Source organism: Desmodus rotundus, chromosome 7, assembly GCF_022682495.2.
Source record: "Desmodus rotundus isolate HL8 chromosome 7, HLdesRot8A.1, whole genome shotgun sequence".
Classification (NCBI taxonomy): domain Eukaryota; kingdom Metazoa; phylum Chordata; class Mammalia; order Chiroptera; family Phyllostomidae; genus Desmodus; species Desmodus rotundus.
This window is the reverse complement of record NC_071393.1, coordinates 35,897,178-35,912,363: the sequence shown is the minus strand read 5'-3', so window position 1 is coordinate 35,912,363 and position 15,186 is coordinate 35,897,178. Positions and strand designations below refer to the sequence as shown.

The 15,186-nt window shown below is 50.1% G+C and overlaps 1 protein-coding gene across 2 annotated transcripts; it reads left to right on the top strand.

Moving 5' to 3' along the window:
• The first annotated feature begins 235 nt into the window (after nucleotides 1-235).
• On the top strand, nucleotides 236-15,098 carry TBC1D21 (TBC1 domain family member 21). Of its 2 annotated transcripts, XM_024557528.2 has the most exons (11): nucleotides 236-365; nucleotides 8,684-8,791; nucleotides 8,912-9,015; nucleotides 10,226-10,320; nucleotides 10,796-10,906; nucleotides 11,032-11,132; nucleotides 12,053-12,149; nucleotides 12,490-12,590; nucleotides 13,602-13,718; nucleotides 14,610-14,693; nucleotides 15,066-15,098. In XM_024557528.2, exons 1-11 carry the CDS (start codon nucleotides 306-308, stop codon nucleotides 15,096-15,098), a joined length of 1,011 nt encoding a protein of 336 aa, XP_024413296.1. In that variant the 5' UTR covers nucleotides 236-305. The 2 variants fall into 2 exon arrangements, with proteins under 2 accessions (XP_024413296.1, XP_024413297.1); XM_024557529.2 differs by lacking the exon at nucleotides 8,684-8,791 and having other exon boundaries at nucleotides 306-365.
• Nucleotides 15,099-15,186: the final 88 nt, after the last annotated feature.

The window sequence follows — 15,186 nt, the reverse complement described above, 5'->3', positions numbered from 1 at the left end:
GGTATGTACTGCCATTTTCCTAGGTGACAGGTAGGTTTAGTCCCCTTGGCTCCTGGGTGGGTCTTGTCCTTGAAGCTGAGTACTCCCATGTTCCAAGGTCATTGTGATGAGAGTTCCAGGGGCCTTGTGACACACAGCTGACTAGCTCTGTTCAAGTGCGGGGGGTCAGGAGAGACCCAGTTCCCCCCAGGAATGCATCTCATCCCCCCAAAGGAAGATCACTTTCCCCACTAATTAAGTGCATCATTCAGATGCTCCAAGTGAGCACTGGTTAGAGGCGGCTTCGAGGAAAACCAGCAGGGGCTATGACCACCCTCTCTCCCGAAAACAGCCTCTCTGCCAGGCTGTCGGCCTCCTTCATCCTGGTGCGTGTTCCTCATCCGCTCCAAGTACCCCTCTCCCCGGCCTCTGGTTTGTATTAAGCCATCTTCCCCTGCTGGGTCACAAAGACTGGACCCATGGGCTGACCTGGAAGGGGGAGCAAGGCAGGTCTGACCATTGGTGCCCACAGTGGGGCTGAGAAACAGGCCCCCTTTCACCCCTCTCTCTAAGCCAGTGTTACCTTTTCCCCATATGTGGCATTCTAACTAATGACCTTTAGGTTTGCATGTTCATTCTTGAAATGCTGAGGTGCTTTCTTTTTTTAAAGACTTTATTTTCAGAGAGAGGGGAAGGAAGGGAGAAAGAGAGGGGAGAAACATCAATGCGTGGTTGCCTCTCACACACCCCCTACTGGAGACTTAGCCAGCAACCCAGGCACGGGCCCTGACTAGGAACTGAATGCCTGCCTGACTGGGGGACCCCTAGGTTCGCTGGCCCGGCACTCAATCCACCGAGTCACACCGTCCAGGGCTGATTTTCCTGGGGCTTTTGCCAACAATTTTGGTGTGCTGCCACCAGGTGGCAGTAATGCTTTTGTTAGTGGTGGCTGCAAACCTAATTAGTAAAATAGATTTATTCATTAAGAAGTCAGCCTCAGTCATAAAAATTTTCCTCATGGTATATTTCCCAAAATTATAGTAAGTAATTATAATTTCAAGTCTCATTAATCATAGTGATTAAGACAGTGATACATATAAAAGCAGAAATCTAAAATGGGCACCTGTCTTCCTGAATTTTAAATGTTACTGCTTTACTGCAGATTACCACCAATAATTCCTCTGCACTTCGAGAAAGATAATAGTAAAGCAACAAACTGTCATATAGCACTTATTAGCTACAATGACTATCTAAAGGGTTAATTTATAGTCCCGTATTCTTATCATAGCCCTATTAGCTGGAGGATGCTGTTCTCTTCACTTTATACATGAAAATGTTGAGGCACAGAGATTAAGGAAGAGGCCGGCAGTCGCCCAGCCACTAAGTGGCAGAGCTGGTGTTTAGACCCAGACAGAGGGGCTGTGGAGTCCGCCTTCTAATTCAGTGCTTCTCAACGTACGGTGCCCACACCTGCAGCCTCGGCCTCCATTGGGAACTGGAGAGAAATTCTTGAGCCCCAGGTCTTCTAAACCAGAACCTCTGGGGTTAGTGCCAGCCCTCCGTGCTTTAATAAACCTTCTGGGTGATTCTGATGCACAGCAAACTCGGAGAACCACTGTTTTAAATCATTCTTCTAATCAGTAAGCTATAGTGATGGCACCTTGAAAGCAACAACCCTTCACATCTGGGTCGTTGCTAATCAGCTGGGTAACTTTCAGGCGCACTTATGGCCGCCCTCCCAGTTTCGATGTGCCTGCTGTCCTCGGTCCTCCCCTCTCCCCTGGGTGAGAATCACTGACATGGTGACTCACAGTTACTGCGGGGACTGTGTCTTGTCCCTCAGGTACACTGGAGTGGAAAACAGGTGGAGAACCTTAAGCAGAGTCAATGACCTCCCCAGGCTTTCTTGGGAGCTCTGCAAGCATGAGTACCTTCCTTGCATCGAAAGCTTTAGTAGAAGGTTTTTCTTATCCTCCAGTGGATTTCCTATTTTACTAAAAATATTAGAGGAAGCCTTAGCCCAATGCAGAAGGGGAAGGAGGGTGGGGACTTGTACGCCTGCAGCCAAGGCCTCTGGCAGCAGGAAGCTATTAGAGGGACCAACCACTTTGGGCTCCCAATGGAAACCTCTAGGGGAAGCACGGGCACATTTTCCCCAGGTTTCCTGGTGGAGACGTGCTCGCCTGCTGATGCCCACCGTCAAGGAGGGAGATTTCCACAGCTGCTCTACCTAGCAGCGCTCTTTCCAGGAGAAAGGAAAGCAGCTACTATGTTGCTGCAAGGGTATCCAGCACCTTCTGTGGTATAGAGCTCCCCCTCCTGGTTACCAGGCCATTGCACACCCATAGGTGTGCAGATGTTCACAGGCTGGTGGGACAAGGAATAGGGGCATGTGGGAGAATGGAGATGGATTTGAGAGGCCAGGGAGCTGACAATCCCTATCATTTTGAAAGATCCTAGATTCTATGACTTCTGGCACAGACAGGGGCTGTGGATGTTCTAGGAGAAGGGAGGGAGGGGCTTTCATGGGGCAATTTTCACCTTTAGCCCTCCTTATGTCAAGAAGCTTCTGTTCTTTGTCCTTGGCTTGCTGGCAAATGTCTCAAACCTCCTGTGGGTGGCCTATTGTTAGCTTGGTTTGAGGAGGTACTAGGAAGTAGAGAGCACAGAGAAAAGGAATTTCCCGGAAGGAGAAGGCAGGGACTTTTTATAAGCAAATTCAGTCCTGGCAAAGTAGGTAGAGGTTCAGTAATGCAAATTCTTGGAGCACGCAGCTGTGGGGGGGCGGGGGGCTCCGCCCACAGGGCTGCCCCCACCCCGTCCCCCCACCACAGATGAGAATATGTCTACCAAGACAGGATCTGCTTGGGGAGGAAAGGTGGCTGATCTCTCAAAGGAGAAGGGCCAGGAGACCATTCCTCACTGGGTTTTTACTGGGTTTAATTTGTGTAGGAATATAGGGTGTAAAGCGCATCAATTATTTTCAGGCAGTAAGGATCAAACAATTGATAACATTCAAAGAACTATGAGGGCTTATTTTGAGTCAGGGTCAGATAGCTAAAGGGCCATAAAACTTTGGAGAAACAGACTCATTTCATGCTTGGACCCTTGTCGTTTAAATTGAGGGTATTAGCAAAGCAGGTTTCATAGGATTTTATGCATTCTTTCTCAGGCCTGATCGCCCCAGGGAACCCACCCTTTCCAGCAGAGGGCCGCACCCACCTCCCTCCCACATTCTTTGAGGCTTAAGATGGGCGTGGGAAGTAAGGCAGCCAAGAGATTAGGAGACTTCTTGCAGACAGAATGAGGACTCAGGCTATGTCAAAGCCAAGGGGCAAGGGTCCATCACCCCCTTTTTCTATAGCCCCCCAAGTCCTTCCCTGAGGATCCCTTCACAACCGTGCCTATCTTAGGTCGTCCCTCCCTTGAGGAATCTTACATGTCTTTGGCTAACCACTCAGGCCCGGGGCCAGGCAGGGTGAAGTAAAGGGGGCAGAAGAGGTGGTGCCCCTACAAGGAAGATAAGCTTTGTCTCCTTAGTGGCTTACGGTCCCAAAGTCCTTTACTCAGCCTTAACCACGTGGGATTACAGCTTCTGAAACCAGGCCGGGCGGTTCCCAACATGCAGCAGATGACTTCTTGTGATGTTCCTAATGATCTCTCTCTGTTGTGTTGACGCCATAGCTTTTATTGTGGCGTGCTGTGATATTACTTTGATTACTTTGCCACTCTTTTATTGGTTGGCTTTTTTTCATCTTTTTTTCATCTTTTTTCCCATCTTTCTAAGACATTTGATTTTTTTAAATATATTTTATTGATTACGTTATTACAGTTGTCCCATTTTCTATCCCCTTTATTCCCCTCTGCCCTGCACCCCCCTCCCACCTGCATTCCCTCTGCCCTTAGTTCATGTCCATGGGTCGTACATATAAGTTCCTTGGCTTTTCCATTTCTTACACTATTCTTACCCTCCCCCTGTCTATTTTCCACCTACCATTTATGCTTCTTATTCCCTGTACCTTTCTCCTATTCTCCCCTGTCCCCTCCCTGCTGATAACCCTCCATGTAATCTCCATTTCTGTGATTCTGTTCCTCTTCTAGTTGTTTGCTTGGTTCATTTCTGTTTTTGTTTTTGTTTTTAGGTTCAGTTGTTGATAGTTGTCAGTTTGTTGTCATTTTACTGTTCATATTTTTTATCTTTTTCTTAGATAAGTCCCTTTAACAAGTCATATAATAAGGGCTTGGTGATGATGAATTCCTTTAACTTGACCTTATCTGGGAAGCACTTCACCTGCCCTTCCATTCTAAATGATAGCTTTGCTGGATAGAGCAATCTTGGATGTAGGTCCTTGCCTTTCATGACTTGGAATACTTCCTTCCAGCCCCTTCTTGTCTGTAAGGTCTCTTGAGAAATCAGCTAACAGTCTTATGGGAACTCCTTTGTAGGTAACTGCCTCCTTTTCTCTTGCTGCTTGTAAGATTCTCTCCTTATCTTTAATCTCAGCTAATGTAATTATGATGTGCTTTGGTATGTGCTTCCTTGGGTCCAAATTCTTTGAGACTCTGAGCTTCCTGGACTTCCTGGAAGTCTATTTCCTTTAACACATTAGGGAAGTTCTTCATTATGTTTTCAAGTAAGCTTTCAATTTCTTGCTCTTCCTCTTCTCCTCTGGCACCCCTATGATTCAGATGTTGGAACATTTCAAGCTGTCCCAAAGGTTCCTAAGTCTCTCCTCATTTTTTTGAAATCTTGTTTCTTCATTCTGTTCTGGTTGAATATTTATTTCTTCCTTCTCCAAAGCATTGATTTGAGTCCTGGTTTCCTTCCCTTCACTGTTGGTTCCCTGTACATTTCTCTTCATTTCACTTTATATAACCTTCACTTTTTCCTCTATTTTGTGACCATACTCAACCATTTCTCTGAGCATCTTGATTACCAGTGTTTTGAATTGTGCATTTGATAAGTGACTATCTCTTCATCGCTTAGTTCTATTTTTGGAGCTTTCATCTGTTCTTCCATTTGGGCCTTTTTTTTTTTTTTCTCAGCATGCCTGATATGTTGTAAGGGGCAGAGCCTTACGTACTCACTCGCCAGGGCAGGGCAACCCATTTGGCTTCGTTGTGATGCTATATGTGGGGGAGAGGTCAGAGAGGGAACAGTGCCATTTGCTCGTCTCTCAGCTGGCTTTCAGTCACTTTCCCCCGCTACCCACGAGCAAAGTGGGCCCTTCTAGCACTGATCCCCAGGTGGGTGGGTTTGTGTACATTGTAGGACACTGTGAGTCTCTCCAACAAACTCTCCTGTGAGGCTGGGAGTTTCTCCTGCTGCCTCAACCCCCACAGGTTTTTACAGCCAGAGGTTTTGAGGCTTTAATTCTCTGCACTGGAACTCTGGGTTGTGTGGTCTGTCTCTCTCCTCAGTTGTTCCTGCTGGTTTATCTGCACACAAATGTGGGACCACCCTGTCCACCAGCTACCACCTTGCCACGGGTTTTGTCCACCCATCTGCCCATCTCTGGTCCTCCTACCAGTCTGGATGAATGTTTCTTCTTTAACTCCTTGGTTGTTGGACTTCCATACAGTTCAATTTTCTGGCACTTCTGGTTATATTTTGTTTTAAATTTGTTGTTGTCCTTCTTTTGGTTGTGCAAGGAGGCAAAGTGTATCTACCTATGCCTCCATCTTGGCCAGAAGTCCTAAGACATTTGATTTTAACATATATCTTTTGCTAACAGCTTGTGTAGATGTATAGTTCTTTTGTTCAAAATGAAAATCCTTGCCTTTTGTTCTTCCTGATGCCATGGAATTGGGGTTCAGCACCAAACAGGTCTGGGTTCAAACATCAGCTCTGACACTTGCTATGTGCCTTCAGATATACTAAGTAACCCCCCTACAGTCTCCATTCCCTGACCTCAAAATAGTGTAATAACTACACCTATGTCATAGATGCTGTAAAAAGTAAATGAGTTGATATATTGAAAGTGCTTAGAACAGTGCCTGGCATAACATCAATATTTTTAAGTGTTTACAAGTAGTAGGAGAATTTCATGGATTTGTTTTCAAAATTGATTACTTTGGATTCCTATTATTTTTATTTTTATGATTTTATTCATTCCTTGTTGTTTTGTATTATTTTCCTTTATTTTTAAAGTGCATTAGAAGGAAAATATCTGGTTACTATAAAAATATGATTTTAAAGTAAAAACTAAAACAATTTCTTCTTACTCCATCTCAAATCTAGTAAAGAAATTGACTTTTCAGTTAAAAATCTTCCCACAGCCCTGAGTAGTGTGGCTCAGTGCCTGGAGCATCATCCTACAAACCAAAAAGTCACTGCTTTGATTCCCCAGTCAGGGTGCATGCCTGGGTTGCCAGCCGGTTCCCAGCTGGGGGCGTGTGAAAAGAAACTAATCAATGTTTCTCTCCCACTTATTCTCCCTCCCTTCCCCTCTCTCTAAAAATAAATAAATAAAAACTTTAAAAAAAATTCCCAATAGCATCCATAAAAAGAAATATTCAGGGATAAATCTAACAAAATATTTAAATAACCTATATGCTAAAAACTGCAAAACATTGCGGAGAGAAGAAATTAAAGAAGACCTAAATAAATGGAGAAATATTCAGTATTCGTGAGTCAGAAGACTCAGTAGTGTTATCAATTCTCCCTAAATTGATCTATAGATTTGATCAATCCCCACCAAAACACAGCTGTCGTTATTATACAAATTAACCAACTGACTAAAAATTCATGTACTTCCTCTTATGATTAGGAATCCAGGGCCCGGCCCCGCTCTGTCTATGGCCTCCTGTGTCTAGTCCTGACACGCACACGGAGTTGCGGTCTGTAAGTGTAGGCTGCGGGAACATGGCAGCTGTCAGAGGGGCCGAAGCCTGGCTCCCCCTGGCTCAGACAGATGACCTGTCCAGGAGGGGCACGGCGTCAGGGCAGGTCCTGCTTCCCAGGGTTAAGCCAACTCTGAGATGTTTTTCTACCTTCTTGGGCCCAGGTGTCCTATTTTGGTTCGGAAGATAGAAAATTTTTAGAGACGACAGAGTGGGTCAGCCCCAGAGGAACTGATCACCACAGGGAAAGTTTCCGAAGGAAGAGTGGGAAACACAGCGAATCAGCCATCAGTGTGGTGGTCACTGCCAGGGCTGGATGCTGCCAGCACGTGGGCTGGGAACTGCTGTTCCACCTCGTGCGCTCAGTAGCAGAAACAAGTTCTAGACCCCTCTGTGCACCATCTTCCAAGCGCCACGGAACGTGAGACAGAAGGTGGAAGGAAGGGTGAGCTCAAGGTGCCGGGCCATGGTGACCACAGGAGGGGAGGCTTCCATTGGAGCGTTCAGGAAGAGCCACTCCAGGGAACTTTGGGGGCCGTCCTGCTTGGTGACTTCACTTTCACTATTCTGAAGGGTCACTGAGTTTGTAGTTGGCCACCAATGCATCAGTGTTTCTCTGAGACGACGGCATTGACCATTCATTTGGAGTGTAAGGGAAGTCGGCCCCGTGTTGCAACATGAAAGGTGAAACACGGTTTTCTTAAAACAGGAGAGGTTTTAGAAAACACACTTTAAAGTCTATTGCTCAATCCAACCCTTTGAAACATGGACTTAGTGGAAATTTTCCCAAATTTGGGCCTGTCGGCTCTTGTTTTTAATTTCCAGTGCTCTTGTACCCTCTAATACCTTGCTACCCACTGGCTGGTGGACCCGCAGCCTCAGCTATCCCCTGGGGTCCTGGTAGAAACGCATCACCAGGGGGCCCACCCCAGGCCTCCTGAGTCATGATCTGCAGATTTTAAGCAGATTCTCTGGTGACTCATTTGCAAATTTAAATTGAGTCGCAAATGTGCACATTCAGGTGCCTATTAGTGGGAGGTCGGTTCAATGAGAACTCTTAACTTCTTGTTATTGCTGTACGGAGCGTTTTTAATTACTTTGTATGCAGTGGACCTCCCTCCCCTCAGACCCCTTATGTAAACCAGAGATCATTCCTCTTGATGCCAGTGCTACTCTTCCAGGAAAGGTAAAATAAAGCTCACGAATGTGCTTAATTAGTGCTTATTCTATATTTTTTTATTATCAAAGTAGCATACATCATTATAGAAAAGTTTGAAAATACAACAAAAAGGAAAAAAAATACTTATAATCCTATCATTCAAAAATAATGCCTTGTTTTTAGGTAAGTTTTTTTCATATTTTCTAGTCTTCTTTCTAACAGAATTTTTATAGTGGCTAATTCACTATGTATTCGAGTATATGAAGTGTCGTTTTATAACATGTAACAGAACTTTGTGGGGGACAGAACATAGAGAGGAGGGATACTGAATGTGCAATTCTGTATTCTGCTTTTTTCTGTTAACATCTATATTTTTCCGGATTATTACTCATTCCGTGTAAGCCTTGTTTTACATGCCTCATAATAGCTCAGTGAGGATGTAACCCATGCTTTATGTGACTATTCCTTCATCACATAACATTTAGAACACTTGCATTTTTCATTTTGGTAAGCAGTGTGCAATGAAAATTATTGTGCATAGAGAATTTTTCCATATATTTTCAGTAGTTTTCTCAGGATAAATTTCCACAAGCGAGTTTAGATTCACATGGCAAAACCCAGAGTATGTGGTTTACATAATAATACTGAAGAGAAAAGCCGAGGCCCATCCCGAGGGCTGAAGCGCTCGTCCTCCTTCGCCAGGTGAAGAAGAAACCACCCATCGACAAGACAGAGTGGGATGGCTTCTTCGATGAGAACGGTCAGTTGGCCAAGTCACGAGACTTCATTTGTGTTAACATCTTGGAAAGGGTACGGTCCCCATGCTACCATTGGCCTTCCCCTGGAATCCGGGGGCGGTGCCATTGGGAGGGCCCTTTGGGCAGGCATCTGGGGAGAACCGGTGACTTCCCACCTCCCACCCAACCCCAGGGGCTGCACCCCTTCGTGAGGACGGAAGCCTGGAAGTTCCTCACAGGCTACTACTCCTGGCAGAGCTCCCAGGATGAGCGGCTCACAGTGGACAGCACAAGGAGGTAGAAAATTCCAGATTCTGCCAGGGGAGGGTGGGTAGCTCTGCACAGGGGAGGGGTGCTCACCCCAGCCTGAGAGTTTCAAGCACACTTCTCACTCTGAGCAGCCGAATGACCCCCACACTCCTGACCCGTGGCCCCCACACAGGAGGGGCCTTCCCACCCCCAACACTGTTCCCTTTACCAGCCCACAGACTACACCACGGGCTGGACCCCAGGAACAGCTCCTACCCTGAGAGGCCCGACTCCCCTCCCCAGGGCCTATGCTGCCTCCCAGGGATGCCCAGCATTGACACACGTGGGGAGCCAGAGAAACACTCAGGGCAGTAGGGGAGCTGAAGGCCAGCTGGGGAGCCCTGAGAGTTCGACAGGAGCCTACCCGTGTTTGTTTCCTGAGTCTGTTTTAACAAGGCACCACAAGTGAGGGGTCTTAACACAGTAGAAATGTATTCGCTCAGTTCTGGAGTCCATAAGCCCAAAACCAAGGAGTTAGAAGGGCCGCTGCCCCTCCAGAGGCTCTAGGGGGGAATTCTTGCTGCCCCTTGGAGGCTCTGGGGGCTCCAGGGGCCCTTGGCATGTGGCTGTGTCACTGCAGTCTGTCTCCATCGTCACCTGGCCTTTCCTTCTTCTCCCTGTGTCTCTCCTCTGTGCCTCCTGTACCGACACTGAGCATCAGATTTAGGGCCCAACTGGATAATCGGGAGTGATCTCATCATTAAGATTTAACTTAATTATGGAAGTTATAACTTAATTAAATAAGATATAACTGAATTGTATCTACAAAGACCTTCTTTCCAAGTAAGGTTACAGGGTTAGGGCACAGACATATCTTTTGGGGGTGTTTCGGCCTACTCCACCACCAGCTCGTTGTGCTGATGGGCACAAAGCACCCCCTCATCCGATGCTTATCATTCTGAGGCAGAGGTGCTAGTGTTGTCCCATTCTACAGATGAGGAAACTGAGGCTGAGAGAGGGAAAGTGAGGTCACCGAGGCTTGGCCCTAGTCTCAGACGCCCAGTTATTAGGCTGTGAAACCAGATCCAGGTGTGGCCGTGGGGCCGCAGAACCACTACGGGTGCACAGGAGAGGGTGGTCAGGAGCTGGCACGGGCAGGGGGCGGGGGAGCATCCCGGACAGTGGGCAGAGCCCCGGGCCCCTGGACTTGCTGGGAGGAAAGGCTCCCTTGTGTTTAGTCTTGGTTCTGTTCTCACAGGAAGAACTACGAGGCCTTATGCCAGATGTATGAGAAGATTCAGCCCCTTCTGGAAAACCTGCACCGGAACTTCATAGAGACTCGGAATAACATCAGTGAGCAGAGTAGGGTGGGCAAGGCTGTGCAGAGGGGACGCCTGAAAGCCATCCCTGACCCTTCCTCAGTCTTGTGGAGGTGGCTCCCAGTTCCTGGGAGCAGCCTTGACATGGACCCAGGCTCCCCTCAATCCCCAGCATCTGGTTCCCATGGGTGCACACTGTCCCTGTTGGTTTGTCTTCATCACCTCCCTGCTGCCACCACCCTGTACCTGTGGTCTTGAACTAGGCTGCATTTGAATTGGACAAAGGGGTTGCATCCCTGGCAGAGGGTACAGCCTTGTCAAGGATTTGGAAACAGGAAGAAACCCAGGCAGCTCAGGGTGTGGTGAGGGATGGAGCCTGGGGGGCTGACGTTCCCTGTACAGCTTCCTCCCCAGGATGCCCTGGGTTGGTTGGGGGAAATAATCTCACCCACAGACCTTCTGCTGGAGGTGATCTGGTGTTACTCGCTTATCCCTTGCTCCCAACCTAGCATATGACATCCAGAAACTCTATGACAAAGACCCCCTGGGTAATGTCCTTATTGACAAGAAGAGGCTGGAGAAGATCCTGCTCCTGAGTTATGTCTGCAACACCCAGGCAGGTGCGCCACAGTACTAAGATTCCCCTTGGCCGCTCCCCTCAATTGCCCTGGCATTCCTTCCTTGCCCAAGCCCAGGCTCTGCCCCTCCCACCCAGCCTCTCTTCACTGGTCCCTCTCCACCCTAGAGTACCAGCAGGGCTTCCATGAGATGGTGATGCTTTTCCAGCTGATGGTGGAACATGACCATGAGACCTTCTGGCTTTTCCAGTTCTTCCTGCAGAAGATGGTGAGGATTGGGCCTGAATTCAGGGAACGACCTCCTCCCAACCCTGCCACTAATTCTCTACACAGCCCCTTGAGGTTAGGCAGCAATGGCAGCCCCAGGCATTTCCTCTAGCCCTGAAACAGCTCTTGGGGTCCCAGAGGAGCCGGGGAGAGCAAGTGCAGTGTGTTCTAGGGTGGGGGAGGCAAGCACTGGAGTTGCGAAGGGGCTGCAGGGATGCGCTGGGTTCAGCTCTCACCAAACTTTGAAAGAGTGTGCCTGACCAGGTCCAGTGATGGCACCCACCTCGGGCATTCCTCTCCCAAACATGCCCTGCTCCCACAAATACTCTATGGCTCCTCACACCTTCAGAATCAAATCCACAGACCTCAGCCAGGCAGTCGAGCCCTCCCTCATCCATTTGCTCTCCCACTGCTTCCTGCACATGGCCTGCAGTCCAGGCCCACTAGGGGACTCGATATCACCCAGGCACACACCACACTGTCCAGACTGAAAGCTTTGGAAATTGCTGCTCCCTGGCACAGCCTCCCTGGAAAGACTTTCATGGAGATCTGAGAGGCTTCCCCGAACCCACCCTCATCCCTTTCTCCACCTGGGCAACAGTGCACTCACCGCACTTTCCGTGGCCTGGTTCTGACCATAGGATGTGTATGGAGGAAAAGCCGGGCTCCTGCACCGTGAGCCACACCTGAAACATCTCTGTATCACAGACACACACGTGCGTGCACACATATATACAGATGGATACACTTGCACACACACCACAGACACAGACACCCAGACTCTCACAGAGGCACGGGCCCAGCCTGGAGCCAGACGCACAGAGGGACTCCAGGACTGGGGAGCTGGTGACGCAGCTGGCTTTTCTGGTGCCCTGAAGCCCAGAGGACTCAGTTTCCCTCCCTCCCACCCATCTTCCGTAGGAGCACAGCTGTGTCATCAACATTGGGGTGGGCAAGAACCTAGACATGCTCGGCAACCTGATCAACTTCCTGGACCCTGTGTTTGCTGAACACCTAAGTGAGTGGACACCTTCCTGCCCAGCACAGGCATTGGGGGTGGGGGGTGGTGAGCAGGACCTAGCCCCCACCCCAGGCTGCCAACTGTGCCCAATCATGGAGGAGGGAGCAGGGTCATTTGGTCTTCTCCCCAGGCTCTGGGGTTGGAGTCTGGACAGTTGAAAACCCGCCACACACCATCTCCAAGGGCAGCTGGACACATGGTGGCCAGGCACTCTGTACCCCCAAGTGCGTCTGTGCGCCCTGCTGTTCATCTGTCTGCTTTTGCTCTACTGTGTGTGTCATCCCTTGTTTTCTCTGACCATGGCGTTGGGTCTGGCACCCTGCTTCTCTCCCCACAGAAGGAAAGGGTGCAGGGGCTGTGCAGTCCCTCTTCCCCTGGTTCTGCCTCTGCTTCCAGCGTGCTTTCAAGTCCTTCGACGACGTCTGGAGGCTCTGGGAGGTAGGTGCCCCGCTGGGGACAGAAAGGACAGGTCCTAGCCCTTGGGCAGGCAGCAGAAGAGCCCTTCAGATAGAATCCAGATGCTCAGGGTGAATCGGGCCAGCGACCCTGCTCCTGCCTTGATGGAGGAGCTAGAGCACCAGCCCACCCATCTGTTCATGCCGCCCCACCGTCCTCGCCTGCTTAGGGCCATCAGGGCAGAACAAGGGGCCTTGTTGCCTGGGCCATGGACACCCGGCCTGTAGTCCAGCTTCCCTGTCCCCTGCCCAGCAGCCTCCCTCTGCTCCCATTTCCCCAGCACCTGGGTGCTGGCTCCTTGCTGAGTCCTCACTCCTGCAGAGGGTGGGGTGCCTGCATTCCTCCCATCCCAGTCCCCAGGGCCACCAGCAGATGACCCTCCGTGTGAACACACCCACCACTCGTCACTGCCCCGTCCAATGGCCTCCACTGCCTGTAGGACCCAGCCCTATGTCCAGCCTGGAATGTTCAGCCCTATGAGTCACTCCTGCCTCGCCCCTCCCCCCTGACCTGCGGGTCTCCATGCTCAATCCATGACGACCCCCCAGGACTTTGGTGACTCCCCTGTGTTGTAGACATTGACGGTTGCTTTGCTGACACTCCACTCAAATGTTACACACAGTTTCCAGGTTGTTCTCTGAACTCTCCCTCACTCCCTCTTACCTCCTCCTTTCTCCTTCCACTCTCCTTCCTCCCTCCCTCTCTCCCTCCCTCTCTCCCTCCTTCTTTTGCCTCTCTCATTCTCTCTCCCTCCTCCCTCCACCTAATGAATTCCCAAAGGCTTTTTCTCTGATTCCCCCAGGAGCCAGCACTATGCCTAGAACCCCAGAGGTAGCTGTGAGCACTTGCCTGAGCGAGTGAATGAGTGAGCAGGTCAGCAGCGAGGCCCAGGAATGTCTGACCCTGGGCATGTGGTTGGCGAGCACCTCGCCCTCTTAAGGGGAGAGCAGTCTAGGCCATGGGGCGCGGGCCAAGATTTACCCGCCCGTGCAGGTTCTGCTGACTGGGAAGCCCTGCAGAAACTTCCAGGTGCTGGTGGCCTACAGCCTGCTGCAGATGGTGCGTGAGCAGGTCCTGCAGGAGGGCATGGCTGGTGATGACATCCTCCTGGTGAGAGTGCCCTTCAGCCAAGTCCAGTCCCATGGCTCCTGGGGACCCCAGCCCCCACAGCATCCCCGCCGAAGGCCCCAGGCTCGTAGGGTGCTGGGCTTCAGAGCTCTCTTTGCCCCCGGGCAGGAAGCATAATGGGAGCTGACCTGGCCTGAGTACTTTGTAGATGAGCTCATGTAAGCTTCATAACAAACCTGGCCCAGATGGATGATGGCCATCATCATCTTCATCCCTGTTAGCATAGGAGGACACTGAGACCTTGAATGGTTCCTAACCACGAGGCTTGACTGCCTCACAGTGAATCCCTGGGCCCTAGTGTCCTCCTATTGCAAAAGGTCTAAAGTTTTCCAAAATTTCTAAACCGCAGCTGAAGTCCTTATTCAAAAACATATCAGGTGGCACCCTAATTATAAAGCAAGCCCTCCTGAGAAGTCCGCGAGACCCTCGGTGGGACCCCAGGACTCCCTCACAGCCCAGTATAAAGACTACAATCACTGCCCTGGTGCAGCCCGGCTGGTCGCAGCAGTGTCCCCCACACTGGAAGTCACTGGCTCCATTCCTGGTCCCCAGACAGGGCGTGTTTGGGGGGCAGCTGAGCAATATTTCTCTCCCACATTCATGTTTCTCTCTCTCGCCCCCTCCCCCCCCTCTAAAAATCAATGAACAACATGTCCTCGAATGGAAATAAAACAAATCTCTAAAAACAAAAAGAAAAGAAGACTACACTTACCATGTCCCCCAAATATAAAATTCCAGTGTTGACATTTTAGGCACTGTGCCAGGTGGGTCAGGAAAAGGCCAGGGCCCGCCCCCCCCCCCCCCAACAGCCCTGAGCAGCAGGTCTGTTTGCTCAGCTCGTGCCCTGCCTCCTCCGCCTTCTCCCCGCAACAGGCCTGCAACAACCTGGTCGACCTTGATGCCGACGAGCTGATCTCCGCTGCCTGTTTGGTTTATGCAGAGCTCATTCAGAAGGATGTAAGTTGCCCCAGTTATTTGTCCTCCTCCTCTTCCCCTTCCAAGAAGCCTTCCCTGATCTCCCAAGCCCAGCCTGTAGCAGGTACATTCAGCTTCAGAGACATCTGTGCTACATTCCCTGCCACCACCCCATCGGGGTTCTCTGCGTGGTCTTTCTGCTGTTTGCACATGTGACTCATACCTCCTGGAGCCGACTGCGCTGCCCGAACACTCGGCCCTCATCCGCCGCTCTCTGTGTCGATCCCAGTGGATCTGGGCACAGGCCTGAGCGCCCTGGGACGGGGGAGGATGTCACTGGCTGGATGAACTGAGGAATGCGAGCAGAAGACCAATGTCTGTCCGCTTCAACCTGCCGGACACTTGTCTTCCCAGGTTCCTCAGCTGTTAAAGGATTTCTTTCTCTGAGGACATTCACAATGGACAGACGCCCTCGGTGGACAGGACAAAGGTGCTGCTCCAGCCGTGAGGTCAGGATCAAGTCCACTGGGACATT

Bases quoted from the DNA above. Each gene is read 5' to 3' on its own strand.
- TBC1D21 (XM_024557528.2), top strand. From the start codon at position 306: ATGACCACCCTCTCTCCCGAAAACAGCCTCTCTGCCAGGCTGTCGGCC. The intron at 8,792-8,911 runs GTACGGTCCCCA...ACCCAACCCCAG, and splicing joins GTGTTAACATCTTGGAAAGG to GGGCTGCACCCCTTCGTGAG. The intron at 12,591-13,601 runs GTAGGTGCCCCG...CCGCCCGTGCAG, and splicing joins ACGTCTGGAGGCTCTGGGAG to GTTCTGCTGACTGGGAAGCC.